The sequence below is a fragment of the Anomaloglossus baeobatrachus genome, chromosome 5 (assembly GCF_048569485.1).
Source record: "Anomaloglossus baeobatrachus isolate aAnoBae1 chromosome 5, aAnoBae1.hap1, whole genome shotgun sequence".
Lineage (NCBI taxonomy): Eukaryota > Metazoa > Chordata > Amphibia > Anura > Aromobatidae > Anomaloglossus > Anomaloglossus baeobatrachus.
The window spans coordinates 69,744,780-69,760,473 of NC_134357.1; the positions used below are offsets into that span (position 1 = coordinate 69,744,780).

A 15,694-nucleotide genomic window follows, 5' to 3' on the forward strand; every position below is an offset into this window, starting at 1 on the left:
CTGAGTTTAATCTGCAGCATTGTGCTGGCTATTTGAACCTTGCTCTTAACCCAGTCCAATGTAATTTACTCAGTTGCCTTGAGTGGTTTCTGGTAAGATTGTGGTTGCTACTTAGCATTTTCTAATGGTTATTTCTGTTTCCTCGTCCCTGCTATTTCCCGTATTTTCCCTTTATTATTTTTATTTAGTACTGCGCTGCTAGTTTGGGATTTACTCCTGTTACCTGAATCTGACATCGTTCGCATCATCAGTTGCCAGCTATTCCCCGACAGCAATCTGGGAAGGGCTCTGTGAAAGCCATCCCCCCTTTCGGGAACGGGTGAAGAATATCCCGACCCTTTAGGACTTGCCTAGCAGTGGTGGCTTATGCCAAGTGAGTCTGTAACTGTGCTATTACTGATCCTATGTGAGTCTCAACCAATAGGATTGACCTCTTTTTGTGCATAATAGTTCCCTCTGTATTCACAGTCGTTTACATATTCCTACAGTTGACAGAGCTAATTTTCACAGATTTGTGTTGTTTAATTTGTTTTAAAACAGGACATTTTAGGTAAAATGGTTGACAAACAAGCAAGCTATTGGATAGGATATTATTTTGATAACAATAAAAAGAATTGGACTTGGGTAACTAGTGAATTCTGCAAGGACTTTCAGTAAGTAACCATTTCCATAACAAAGCATATATTGTCCATTGACTGCTATTTCTTTGAATACATTTTAGACATTCATGGAAAACTCATGTCGGTACAAAGATATATTATACCTGTATGGAAAACTCATGTATTCTACTTAAAAAAGTACGATAGGGTGCTTTAAAATTTTTAATAAAAATGGATTAAAGAAAAATGGTATATAGTGACCACCGTACTTACTTTAATTACAATCATGGCCAAAAGTTTTGAGGCTGAAACAAATTTTGTTTATCACTAAGTTTTCTGTTTCAATTTTTACAATGGTAATCTGCATTAACTGTTGATTGCAATGAAAATTGATGAAATATTGCAAAATAATTCCTTGCAATGAAAATTTATTTCATTTCAAAAACTTAACTTCCAATGATTTACAGCCCTGACACAAGTTTATCTACTTGATAGTGGTGAGTGGACCCAGACTGTAAAAGTCAGGATCCACATGGTTTCAAAGGTCCTCTAACGTGCCCTGGACCAGAATTCCGGGTGTTGATCCGGATCTTGCAACTTGGGGAAGCAAAAAAATAATAAAGAAAAAATAAAGAAAAAGAACATTTTCTCATAATCTAACAAGAACATCATTGAAATTATATAAGTAGTAGTGATGAGTTGACTTGCAGATAACTGGGCTCAGTGGGACCACCTGGATTTTAAAAAAAATCTGGTAGGGGGCCAGATGTCGGTCCCTTATAAGTCTATGGGGACCAGAATCTGGTGATTAAAAATGGTGGTAGAAGGGATCGGGGGATAGTAGCAAGTGGGCTGTACTTACCAAGGCTCTGGCGTGGCTGTAATTGCTTCCGTGGCCATTCATTCACTTCCGGGGCCGCTCGTTATTGCTTATCCATATGCACTGGTTTCCCTACCCACTGGCAGGATTTTTTCCATGTTTATGTTTATTTATTTTCACAAACAGATTAGTAATGGGGGTCTCATATGCACCTCCCATTACTAATCTAGAGTTTATTGGCAGCTGTGAGCTGCGATTAACTCCTTATTACCCCACTTTCTACTGCACCAGGGCAATCACAAAGAGCTGGGTAAACTGCTGGGATTGTCTCATCTAATGGTGGCATGGATGCAACAATACTGGGCAGCTGCAGGCTGCTATTTATAGGCTGGTTCTCTCCAGCCTGAGAATATAAGCCCACAGCTGTCGGGCTTTATCATGGGTGTGTATCAAAATTGAGGGGGGAAGACCATGTGGCACCCCAGGGTTGCCACAGTAACAACACAAAGGGTTAACTCCCCACACACAACACCAAGACCTCCTGGCCAGAAGGGGGAGACCAAGATGCTTCCCTGTACATTCTGGTGGGGGGAGGAAATGGTCGGTAGTAGTTTCAGTTTGGAAGTTCAGTGCAGAGCACTGAGGAGACAGGATCTCTGCAGGTTGGAGCTGGCTTGAGCTCACCTCAGGATCCACTGACCAATTCCAGGCCTAGCTGAGGGTCTGAGGAAAGGAGACAGATTACACAGAGAACATTCCTGGGAGACAGAGCATTGCAGAGCTCACCCCAGTGGAGCACAAGAACGGATGCTGGATCCGAGACTGCAGGTTACATGCTGCACAGTTACCACCAGAGAAGTGAAGATTCCAGATCTTTCACCTGTACCACAGACACAAGCAACATAGGAGAGTTCAGGAACATACTAGTAAGGACTCGAGTTGCCTGTCAGGTCGGTACCGAGGAGCACAGGGCCGGCTGCATAGTTCACACAGCGGCAGGGCCACAGACACACAGTGCAGGCAAGGAAGCCAAAACGGCCCGGCTGGGTGGGAGAAACCCTGAACCCCTCACAGACTCCGTGGACAGTACTCTGCTGAATACCATCATCAGTAAAGGACAAAGAAACTGCAAAACCGTGAGTCTGCCTGTTTATTGTGCTCGTGTCCTGCACTCCCCCCATAGACTAACATACTGCCCCGGGGAAAAGGCTCTACCCGTGGGGAGCCGTCCCATCTCAAGCTGCCTTCCATCACCCCGGAGGTTCTGCAGCAGCGGTGGTCATCTCTGATCACATTCCACGGGTGGCGTCACGAACATAACCCCCCTTTTTATTGTGGAACCAGGGAGCACAGACCGGGTCACGACACCGTGATCCCCTTTCCAGAAGCGACCCCTTGGCCCGGTTCTGGGTATCCCCTTAACCCCTGGCGACACAACTTTGGCGTCACGAACAGGATGCGGACTGGACCCGGCTGCAACCCGGGTGACGTGTGCCTGTAAAGACTTATTGCATCGCATAAAAGACTTGCACTGTGAATTGTTGCAACAAAGAACGGACTTTAAACTTCGCAAAGATACCTGGAAAAATTCAAAAACATCATTGGTAAAATTTTCCAGGCGCCATCTTTAATCGCGCCATTACCTGCTACGCGCGGGAAAACATCGCGCCTAAACTAAGACTCCGCCCACCGCTTGCAGAGGAGGTGCGCTCGGTGCTGCGACCCGAACGAAAACGCAGAAAAGTGTCCCAGGCTTGCTGTCAAGAAGACTGGTGAAATTAACTAAGGGGGCGCAAAGATGTCGCAGCAGGGAGACGCTGTTGTACCCGGCGGTGCAGCGGCACCTATCATGCCGTTCCTGATGCCGTACACCCCGGGTGCAGTGTGGCTGCCGCAGTACTCAGGTGAGCCCAACACACTTAATGACTTTATCGGAAAGCTAAAAATCTACTACAGCATGTACCCCCTGACAGAAGCTCAGCGTGTTGGTATGCTTATGGGACAGTTAACTGGCAATGCCCAGCGGGAGGTTACATCCTGGCCGGACGATGCAAAAGACACTGTAGAGCATATAATAGCTGGACTAAAAGCAGCTTTTGAATCCACTGCTGGCAGCCGGGCTAAAATGAGGTTCTTTGGATGCAAGCAAAAACCTAGAGAGAGCGCAAGAGACTTTGCCTTAAACTTGCAGGAGGCGCTCAGAGCACTTAAAGTAGCAGAACCTGCCTTAGCCCCTGGAGCAGATAAGCTGCTGATAGACCAATTCCTGGATGGACTCTCATCCCCTTCCCACCGGGGACAACTGAGCATGATGGTGATCCAGGATCCAGGACTAACATTTGCCCAGCTAAAGGATAGAGCCATCCGCCTCCAGCAGGTGGAGGAGCTGCAGGATATAGACTCTGTTCAACACCTTACAGTGGCACCCCAGCAGCCAGTAGTGCCGGTGACATCGGCCATGTCAGCGGCTGCTGCTAACCACCTGGAGCCGATCACTAATGAGGCTCTACATCAAAAGCTTGAAGCCCTTACAGACACTGTTGCTTCCATGGCTAGAATCGTCCAGGAGCTGCGTGGATCCAAGTCTGCACCCAAGATTGAGCTGGCGACCAGCAAGGAGGATGTCCCATGGATGAGGCCTAGGAGATACCAAGCGACGAGAGGACGACCCAGCGACCGCTACCAGCCGGATGGACAGCCCATTTGCCGCCGTTGCAATGAGCCAGGTCACTTTGCCCGTGAATGTGCTTTAAATGGGGATCCCCTGGGGAGGCGGGCCGCTCCTCAGGAATGAACTCTCAAGGTCCTTCACCCTGGCACGACAAGTATGTGGGGGGACGTCCAGTCATCCCCATCGTGCTGGATGGCATTCCGCTCAACGCCTTGCTGGACACTGGTTCCCAAATATCATCAATTCCGCATGTCCTTTATAAGAGGTACTGGGCTGATTCAGACGTTATCAGTGGTCCATCTAATGTTGCATTGAATATATGGGCTAGCAATGGTGAATTAGTACCACAGGTTGGTTTCAGAGAAATGACCATTAAGATTGGGAGAGTAGAATTGCAGAATCAGGGTATTATCATTGTTGATGTTGACCGACGAGAACGTGAACCAACTATGCTGCTAGGAATGAATGTAATTGAAAATTGTTTTGCAGAGGTAATTACTGTCTTGCAGCAGATCGTCGAGACTGCCAAACCTGGGCAACAGAGACTCCTGCAGAAGGAAATTAAAGCCTTAATGCTGAAGCAGCAGGTAGAAATGTCAGGAGGTGAAATTGGCAGTGCAAGGGTAAGTGACCCAATACCTATTGTAATTCCTCCCAAAACAGAAATGCTGGTCTGGTGTAGAGCCGCAATAGGCATCAGAGGGCGAGACTATCAGGCCCTGGTAGAACCCGTGTACTCAGACAGTAGGCCCACTGTACTGACGGCCAGAGGAATAGTTGAGGTACACAGGGGGAGAGTGCCAATACGCCTTCTAAATTGTGGGGAAGATGAGGTCACCCTACCTAAGTATGCTACCATGGCTAAGCTATATACGGTTGATAACAACGCCATCACCACCGTTGAGCCCTTGAAGCCGTCAAATCAGGCGGAGGACAATGGCTCAGAGGGAAAGCTGGAGGATTGGTGCCAAAAGCTACATGTAGGTACCGATTCTACACCATCCCATCAAAAGCATGGAGTATACAGGGTAGTGAATGAATATGAACAAATATTCAGCAAACACCCATTAGACTTTGGGCAGATCAAAGGGGTAGAGCACACTATACCCACAGGTAACCATCCACCCATAAAGGAGAGGTATAGACCAGTACCACCAGCTCACTACCAATGCGCCAAAGACATGCTCAAAGAAATGAAAGAAGCAGGGGTGATAAGAGACAGTTGTAGCCCCTGGGCAGCCCCACTAGTGCTAGTTAAGAAAAAAGATGGGACCATGAGGATGTGTGTAGACTACAGACAGATCAACCGCATTACACACAAGGATGCATACCCATTACCTAGGATAGAGGAGTCATTGGCTGCATTAAAATCCGCTACTTACTTTTCCACCCTAGATCTGACTAGTGGGTATTGGCAAGTTCCTGTGGCAGAGGCTGACAAGGAGAAGACAGCATTCACCACGCCGATGGGCCTCTGTGAGTTCAATTGTATGCCGTTTGGACTCTGCAACGCGCCTGGTACCTTCCAGCGAATGATGGAGTGCTGCCTAGGACATAAAAACTTTGAAACTGTCCTCCTGTACCTGGATGACGTCATAGTCTACTCCAAGACCTATGAACAGCATCTACAAGACCTGGCAGAAGTGTTTGAAGCCTTATCCGGATACGGCATGAAAATCAAGCCATCCAAGTGTCACCTTCTAAAGCCAAGGGTACAGTACCTGGGACATGTCGTGAGCTCAGAAGGGGTAGCACCAGATCCTGAAAAAGTTACCGTGATCAGAGATTGGCCGAGACCCACCAGCGTGAAAGAGGTGAGGCAATTCCTGGGACTGGTAGGCTACTATAGAAGATTTATAAAAGGGTTCACGAAGCTAGCAGCTCCCCTACAAGACATCCTGGTAGGACAGTCAAAGAAGTCTGCAGCCCGAAATCCTCCTTTCCAGTGGAGTGATGAGAGAGAAGAGTCCTTTAAGAAGTTGAAGTGGGCACTGACAGGAGAAGAGATCCTGGCATATCCAGATTACCATCAACCCTTCATTTTGTACACGGATGCCAGCAACGTAGGACTGGGAGCAGTATTGTCTCAAAAGCAGGAAGGCAAGGAGAAAGTTATTGCCTTTGCAAGCAGGAAGCTCCGGCCTACAGAAAGAAACCCAGAGAATTACAGCTCCTTCAAGTTAGAACTACTGGCAGTAGTTTGGGCTGTAACAGAGCGTTTCAAACACTACCTGGCCGCTGCAGAATTTACCATCTTTACTGACAACAATCCGTTGACCCACCTGGATTCTGCAAAACTAGGTGCGCTGGAACAGCGATGGATAGCCCGACTGTCAAACTACAACTTTGTCATCAAGTACAGGGCAGGCCACAAGAATGGGAATGCAGATGCCTTATCCCGGATGCCACACTCGGGGAACGTGGAAGAGGAACCGGAGGGTCTGGAAGAAATTGAGCTGCCGGCCTTTCACCGTCCTAAGGTGGGACAGTATCAACCGAGTGTCTACCAAAAACAACAGCAGGCAACTCTCAACCCATTAGCACACCACGGATGGGCTGACACACAAGACAGCGATCCAGCTGTGAAGCTAGTGAAAGAACTGCTTACACAACAAGGTGCTTACCCTAATCAGAATGCCCCAGCTGAGACGCAACATCTCTGGAAGGAGAGAGGTAAATTGTTCCTGTACCAAGGGAAGCTCTGTAGAAGGCACACCAATCCAAAAACACATGAGTTGGTCTGGCAGATCATCGTGCCCAAGAGAGACGTCAAGATGGTTCTGGAAGCTTACCACAACGGTGCTGGTCATTTTGGTTGGAAAAAGTTGGAAGTGCTCTTAAGAGAAAGATTCTACTGGGTTGGCATGAGAAAATCAATTGAAGATTGGTGTAGAAAATGCGGACCGTGCAACCTCAGAAGAAAGGATCAACAGAACCAGAGAGCTCCACTCCAGTCCATAGTAACCAAGCAACCACTCGAGCTAGTCGCATTAGACCACGTCAAGTTGTCACCAAGCCGGTCCGGCTATGTCTATGCCTTAACCATCGTGGACCATTACTCACGCTTCTTAGTGGTGGTACCCGTGAAAGACCTTACAGCTAGAACAGCAGCTAAAGCATTCCAGACGTACTTTTGCAGACCCCATGGTTACCCAGAACAAGTCCTTGCAGATCAAGGTCCAGCTTTCGAATCACAGATCTTCCAAGAATTCTGCAACATGTATGGCTGTAAAAAGATCCGCACAACAGCATACCATCCCCAAACAAATGGCTTATGTGAGAAGATGAACCATATTGTGATTGACCTGTTGAAGACCTTACCAGAGTCAGAAAGAAATCAATGGCCAGAGAAATTGCCAGACTTGGTGGACTTGTACAATCATGTCCCGGTGAGTTCTACAAACTGCACCCCCGCTTACCTCATGCGTGCAAGGCCCGGTAAACTGCCAATTGATTTAGATATGGGAATTCTGAAGCCAGATGCGGAAGTTCAAGAATCCAATTGGGATACCCTACGTCAGCAGCAGTATCGCCAAGTACAAGAGTGCGTAGAGAAAAGTCTCCAACAAGCTAGGGGAAGACAGGAGAGAACCTTCAACCAGCATGCTCTAGCAACCCCATTGCAACCTGGTGCCCAAGTTCTCAAGAGGAAACGGCGCACAAACAAATTGGATAATCAGTGGGAAACCACCCCATATACAGTCTTACCATCCAGTATGGATAATCCCAAAGTGTGTCTCATCAGTAAGGATGAAGGGAGGACATCAGCTGTCGTGTCAAGAGATCAACTCAAACCGTGTCCTGAAACCCTGAAGACACCAAAAGTCACCTTACCCATACAGGTACAACCTGTCAAGGAGGAAGAAGATGTATTCCATACAGTCTTAGGAGATTTCCCAAAAACATGGCCAAATTACTATGGAGCAGTAGTAGTCCCAATGATCGCCTTCCCTCAAGTGGTGGAACCACAATCAGAATCCATACCACAAGAAGTCCCAAGACATGAAGAACTGGAAGTTGAAACCGTAGAGGAAGAACAGATTCCTGGTCCCAGTGAGCTTGCCAGTCCTACAGTCAGTCCACCTTCCACACAAGTACCAGAAACACCAAATAGGTACACTTCCACCCACACCATTATGCTAAGTACACCCAGTACACCAGCAGTACGCAGGTCACAGCGTAGTACTCAGGGTCAGATACCAGCAAGATATAAAGACTAATGTGAAATTGCATATAAAATGTACATATGTTATAATGTTTATATGAAAAACCGTAACAGTTTAGTGTACAGAAAAGGTGAGAGAAGAGTGGTGTAAGGTGGCAGCACGGAGAGTTACAACTTGATCACATTGTTGGTGGCCCGAGGGCCGTGAGGCCTACTGCACTTATGACCAGAGTAGAGACACCTTTAAGAAGTGTTTGTTGATTGAAATGTTTATTTAATTGCAACGTTAAGACCAAAAGCCCAGTACCTACAGAGACTATACTGTATGAACACTTACATATTTCTGAACATTTTGGACTCTTTTTGAGCTTTAAGGTTTTTGTATTTTTTTCCTTTTGAGACTCTGTATATATACAATTGTTGTGATAACTTGTTTGTTTGTTTCACAGTCCCGGAGTACTGTTCTTCACTAAGGGGGAATGTGGCACCCCAGGGTTGCCACAGTAACAACACAAAGGGTTAACTCCCCACACACAACACCAAGACCTCCTGGCCAGAAGGGGGAGACCAAGATGCTTCCCTGTACATTCTGGTGGGGGGAGGAAATGGTCGGTAGTAGTTTCAGTTTGGAAGTTCAGTGCAGAGCACTGAGGAGACAGGATCTCTGCAGGTTGGAGCTGGCTTGAGCTCACCTCAGGATCCACTGACCAATTCCAGGCCTAGCTGAGGGTCTGAGGAAAGGAGACAGATTACACAGAGAACATTCCTGGGAGACAGAGCATTGCAGAGCTCACCCCAGTGGAGCACAAGAACGGATGCTGGATCCGAGACTGCAGGTTACATGCTGCACAGTTACCACCAGAGAAGTGAAGATTCCAGATCTTTCACCTGTACCACAGACACAAGCAACATAGGAGAGTTCAGGAACATACTAGTAAGGACTCGAGTTGCCTGTCAGGTCGGTACCGAGGAGCACAGGGCCGGCTGCATAGTTCACACAGCGGCAGGGCCACAGACACACAGTGCAGGCAAGGAAGCCAAAACGGCCCGGCTGGGTGGGAGAAACCCTGAACCCCTCACAGACTCCGTGGACAGTACTCTGCTGAATACCATCATCAGTAAAGGACAAAGAAACTGCAAAACCGTGAGTCTGCCTGTTTATTGTGCTCGTGTCCTGCACTCCCCCCATAGACTAACATACTGCCCCGGGGAAAAGGCTCTACCCGTGGGGAGCCGTCCCATCTCAAGCTGCCTTCCATCACCCCGGAGGTTCTGCAGCAGCGGTGGTCATCTCTGATCACATTCCACGGGTGGCGTCACGAACATAACCCCCCTTTTTATTGTGGAACCAGGGAGCACAGACCGGGTCACGACACCGTGATCCCCTTTCCAGAAGCGACCCCTTGGCCCGGTTCTGGGTATCCCCTTAACCCCTGGCGACACAACCACATGCTGTTTTTTTTAAAAATATTTATTTAAATAATTAAAAAAAAAGCCGCATGCAGTTCCTCTTATTTTACATAGCCAAGATAAGCGCATGGCTGGGGGCTGAAGCCTGTAACTGTATACTTTATCTTTGCTGGGGATAAAAATATGGAGTGACCCTATGCCAATTTTATTTATTTATTTTTACTTTACGATAGAGACCTACACACAGGCTCTGTACTTGGAAGCGTCAAACATGCTGTCACTCAACATGGGGGTGCGTCTTACTGCAACCAATCACAGACTCTGTTAGGCAGTGAAAGCAGTGCATATGCAATGAAGGTGAATGTGCGGCTCTGGAAGTGAATGAAAGGCCGCGCAATCAGTTACAGCAATGTCGGAGACCTGGTAAGTACAGCCCCCTTGCTCCTATCCCCATATCCTTTCTAGTACCATTTTTAATTGTGGGATTCTGGTCCCAATAGACTTATATGTGGACGGACATCCGGTACCAGATTTTTTTTTCTAATCCGGTTGGACCTGCCTGTTCCGGTTATCTGCGAGTCCGCCCATCACTACTACTTACATAATTTCAATGATCTTCTTGTTAGATTAGGAGAAAATGTTAGCTAGGACTAAAGCAAATTATATCACTGTCTTAAAGATTGAATTATAAAGCAGACTGTCTGCTTGAAATCATTGGCATCTGACTCCTAAAAGCAATTTGACAAGAATGTTCATGTGAAGAGATTTGAAATGTCACAAAATGTTGTAACTTTTTGCAGTTTCACAACATTGATGGACAGAGCTAGGGCAGGACAGGGGAGTGTAAAGGGCGTGATGCTACAACTTGTCTAATTAATGACAAGCTGGGGCATTCCTTACACCAGAAATCTTACTTCAGTCCTTAACTAAAATAACACTTGTGGGGAGGCACATGGAGGCACATGCCACTTATCAGACTCTCCTGGTTCATTAGGAGATGTTTGCTTATTAATACATTTGAAATGTCTGACTCCAGCACATCTCCTAATCAAGACCAGCATGAGATTTGTAAGTCTTAATAAACCAGGGCCATAGTCCTCTTCCATTAACCTTCAAAGAAACATATACAGCTATCAATGCTTTGCATCAAAAGGGCTTTACAGACAAGCACAATGCTGCTTGTAAACTTACCCCTAAATCAACCATGTATTGGATCATCACGAACTTGAACTTCAGAGAGGTTCAATTGCTGTCAAGAAGGGTCAAGGGTGCACATGAGGTTTTAGCAAGAGTCAGGACTGGCAAAGGGGATTGAGAAATGGTATTGATTCACCACCAGTACAGATATTGCTCTGGAATGGCAGCTGGCAGATGTCAGTGCACCTGTACGCACAGTGGAGTGGAGGCTTTTGGAGATTTACTTAATGCCAAGAAAGGAAACTAAGGTGCTACTATTCTCCCCTCCCCCAAAAAATAAGGACATACTGACATTCTGCAGTAAGTACATGGATTGTATTGCAGAAGACATGGGTAAAGATATTTTCTCTTATGAAGTCCCCTTCCGATTGTTTGGAATACCTGAAAGAATTATTTTCCAAAAGATAAAAGGTGAGCACTACTATGATTCCTGTGTCATGCCAACAGTAAATAATCCTGACACCATTCATGTGTGGGGGCTTTTCATCCATGGATGGAGCTCACTCACAATTTTGCCAAAGAACATTACCAAGAATAAAGCATAATATCAAACATTCTCCAAGAGCAATTTCTATTGATTAAAAACAAATTTGCAAATTATTGTTGTTGTCACCATGATGGAGCACCATGTCACAATGCAAAAGTAATAAGAATTGTAGTAATAATTTTTGGTCTATGCTAAGAAACTCCCCAGATCTCAACCCCTTTGAGAATGTATGGTCATTCCTCAAAAAGTGTCAAGACAAACAAAAGCATAGACATTGTTATAATCTCCAAGCACTGGTTCCACATGTATGGGTTGCATTTGTTGAGGATTTGGCCTCGGGGCTGATATTCAGCACATCAGGGTAAATTGCAGAAACCAAACAAGATTTGTGTGAGTCTAAAATCTTTTGTCCACATTTGTGCTTCCAAAGCATTCCATCATCATCAAATGCCAATCTTCTTGTTGTCTCTCCTTTTTTTTAAAGGTTCGATTTCAAACACAATTCTGAAGCAGACCAATGTGTAGTAAGATCAAATACTTATATCTCTGATAATTGCAATAGTCCGTACAGCTGGATTTGTCAAAGGAAAGCCATTAGATTTTTACGATGAATGAAGACATCTATATCATATGGACATTTTATATTACTACTTTGCAAATGTCAGAAAAGAAAAGCTTCAGCAAAGTAACTACTACTTTCTTTAAGGGTATGCTCACACTAGCGTATAAAAAAAATGTCATCCATAAAAGTAGGACAATTTTTTTCTCACTTCTCATCCATGTGTAGTCCATATACAATTAGTTTTTTTCTCAGCAGCTATTATTAATTTACAGTCATATACAGGAACATTTACAGTGTTATATGCTTCAGAATGGTAATGTATCCATGAAAAACGGATTCCAAAAGGATGGTAGGGGTGGCATTTGATTTTTTTTCTGGCACCTATAGACTTCCATTGTGATTTTTTTCCTCCGGCCAAATACAGCTCAGAAAAAAATTGCCTCATTGAATAACATGGGTGTGAGTATAATCCTTTTTTTCTTTACACATTGCACTCGTCCGAGTTATTCACTATTGTGAGCAAACCCTACAAGCAACCAATAAAAATGAAAGAACTTCTCTTTTAATTTATTTATCATATAAGATATATGTGTATGTATATTTCTTTCACACTTGAAAAAAATGTCATTGTGGATGATGAACTTGGCAAACTATAATTGTTTATAACAGCCAAGTTATAAAGTTTGAAAGAGAGAGAGGAAGGAGACACACTGAGTAGTACCCGGTAACAGGAAAAGTTAATATTGACCCGAAGCTGCTTACCTCTGAGGGTTGTGCACCCATGCACAACCCCGGTTGATGTGATTAGAAGCGGACGGAGTCCCACTGAAGTCCGGAGCTGTGTGCAGTCACAGGAAGTCAAACCTTCCAGAGGGATAGCAGGAATGTGAACAACCCAGTGATTAGAATCACAAAGCCGTGATAAGATGTGAGCTGCTGGGTAATGCAGCAGCCAGGGAGGGAAAACTGACAGGGATTAGGGAAATTAAGGGGATTCATGTGATGAAGACAGCAACATATGCTGTCGAAACGCGTTGTGGCCATTAGAGGGTAGTTTAATCTAATTAAAAAAGTTTTTTACATCAAAAACTTTTTTTGTTTTCCCTGTATCCTATATATCCTGCTCCTTAGTGGTCCTATTTGACCGTTTTACTTTTATCTCCAAGTTATAAAGTTTATCATAGTTGTTAATCAAAGACAATGGGGGAAAAAAGTGACAAAAATGTGTCTAAGCAATTGATTGATTAACTGTAATACTCCAAACTAAAAATTGAACATTTGTGCAATTTGAGTACCTGATCAGGTACACCTTGTTACAGTGGAATGCTTTTTATTTTTTTATGCAAAATAGTGTTAACTAAGTACCCTATGTTATTGACCTATTATATTGCTAATAAATTATTTACTTACTAAAGTGTTTGTGCTCATTTTTTTTTTTTTTCCTTGGGTTTTGTCTGTGAAATGGCCACAGTGTAAACTTTCTCCAATGCGTTGCATTTATACCAACTTATTCTCTGGCTCTATTCTCTGGTTTTCTGTAGTTTCTTGTACTCTGTACAATGAGGGCAGTGGTTCCCCATTTCATCTATATAGCTTCTGATGGGCAAGTGTCTGAACAGTCAGGCCTGTGTCCTGCTTTGTCCTTATCTATATCGACCGACACAAGGCGTGGCTTTAATATTTAACATAGGATAGGAACATACCAATTGGGTACATGGGTTGCCAACTGTCCACAAATTTATGGACAGTCCACAAAAAGCAGATGCTTTTCTCTGTGGTCTGTAGCATCATCTGTTTAGACACTCTGTCCACCTAAGGCTGCTTTACACCTTACAATTTCGCATACGATATCGTATGCGATGTTACCCGCCCCCATTGTATGTGCGGCACGTTCAATTTGTTGACCGTGTCGCACAAACGATTATTTCCCGTCATACGTACTTACCTTCCATACGACCTCGATGTGGGCGGCGAACATCCACTTCCTGGAGTGGGAGGGGCGTTCGGCGTCACAGCAACGTCACACGGCAGCCGGCCAATAGAAGCGGAGGGGTGGAGATGAGCGGGACATAAACATCCCGCCCACCTCCTTCCTTCCACATAGCCGGCGGTAGCCGCAGGATGCAGGTAAGCTGAGTTCATCGTTCCCAGGGAGTCACACAAAGCAATGTATGCTACCTCGGGAACATTGAACAACCTGGCGTTCAATTTTTAGAAATTGAACGACGTGCATGCGATCAACGTTTTGACGTTCAATCACAATCACACGAAGGTTTCACACACTACAATATAACTAACGATGCCGGATGTGCGTCACTTACGACGTGACCCCGCCGACACATCGTTAGATATATTGTAGCCTGTAAAGCCCGCTTAAATAGCACTCTTTTCCAGTACTTGTACACACACAGGCTTGTGACCGGTTCTTGCTGCATTTTTTGTATTCCCTTTTTATAATATTGATGGCCGGACCAAACATTACTTGCACTTTTTACCATTTACCTTTTGTGCCCCCTTATTTCCTCATACACTGTAAGCTTGTGCGTAGGGTCCTCACTCCTCTTAGTATGTGTTGAATTGTGTTAATCTGTAATGTCTCATATTGTCTGTATATATCCCCTTTGAATTGTAAAGTGCTGCGGAATATGTTGGTGCTATATGCAAAATAGTAACAATGCATTGACATGACAAGAATCTGCATAACTATTAATATGCTAAATAGTCTAATTTATGAATGAGATAGCCAAGATGATTGTCTACAAAATGAAGGTGGTCTCATGGTCAAAGCTGTAGTGGATGGTGAGATATGGAGCCTGAAATTCAAAAGTTCAAAACATTGTTACTAAGGATGAGCAGACTCATAAAAGTTTGGGTTCACCAGATTCGGCAGGACTTTAGTTAAAACTTCAATTCGGGATCCAGACTTGACAGAGGACCCTGAACACCAAGTACGTCAATGGCGAACCAAACTTTGTTGCTATAAAATGGCTTTAAAATGGTCGTAGTAAGGGCTAGGGGGCTGCAAAAGGAAACAAAATCTGGGTAAGAGCAGGACAATTGCCCTGCAAACAAAGGTGAGTAGGAAATTAATAAAAAAAAAATAACATGGAGTTTCTCCTTTTTTTGATAACCAGCTATGGTAAAGCAGACAGGGGAGGGCTGCTGGTTATCAAAAATAGGCAGGACCAGACATAATTTGTTTTCTTTTTCCATTGTTCACAGCAATGTAAAGGTATCTTTGCTATGCAATAAAGCTTGTTGATTGACTGCATTACAACCTTTCAACATACTTTATTAGCATACAAACAGCATCTGAACTTCGAACTCAGACACAGACTTTTTCTTTAAAAGTCTGTGTTCGAGGTCAAGGCCCGGACACCCAGTGTCCAGTGCGAACCACGAACTTTACTGTTCGAGTTTGCTCATCCCAAATTTTTACCTTATTGTTCGTCACTGTATATTCAGCCAGCATTGTTTTTCCAATATAGCGCCATATACAGTATATACAGCCAGAGTGTCCCAATGTAGTGTCCCTAACTTTTTATGAGTATAGTGCGTGTGTATATACATACTGTATATATATACAGTACAGACCAAAAGTTTGGACACACCTTCTCATCTCTAGAAAAACTGTTAAGAGGAGACTTTGTGCAGCAGGAATTCATGATAAAATAGCTGCTAGGAAACAACTGCAAAGCACAGGCAACAAGCAGAAGAAACTTGTTTATGCTAAAGAACACAAGGAATGGACATTAGACCAGTGGAAATCTGTGCTTTGGTCTG

General features: G+C 44.7%; 1 protein-coding gene across 1 annotated transcript in view; it reads left to right on the top strand.

Moving 5' to 3' along the window:
• The window catches only part of LOC142313302 (natural killer cells antigen CD94-like), a 69,014-nt gene extending 55,742 nt beyond the window's left edge, over nt 1-13,272 (top strand). The window contains exons 5-6 of the mRNA XM_075352301.1: nt 541-653; nt 11,834-13,272. Of these exons, the coding sequence (XP_075208416.1) occupies nt 541-653; nt 11,834-11,960 (240 nt within the window). The 3' untranslated portion in view covers nt 11,961-13,272. The remainder of the gene's footprint in view (nt 1-540; nt 654-11,833) is intronic.
• The last annotated feature ends 2,422 nt before the right edge of the window (nt 13,273-15,694 follow it).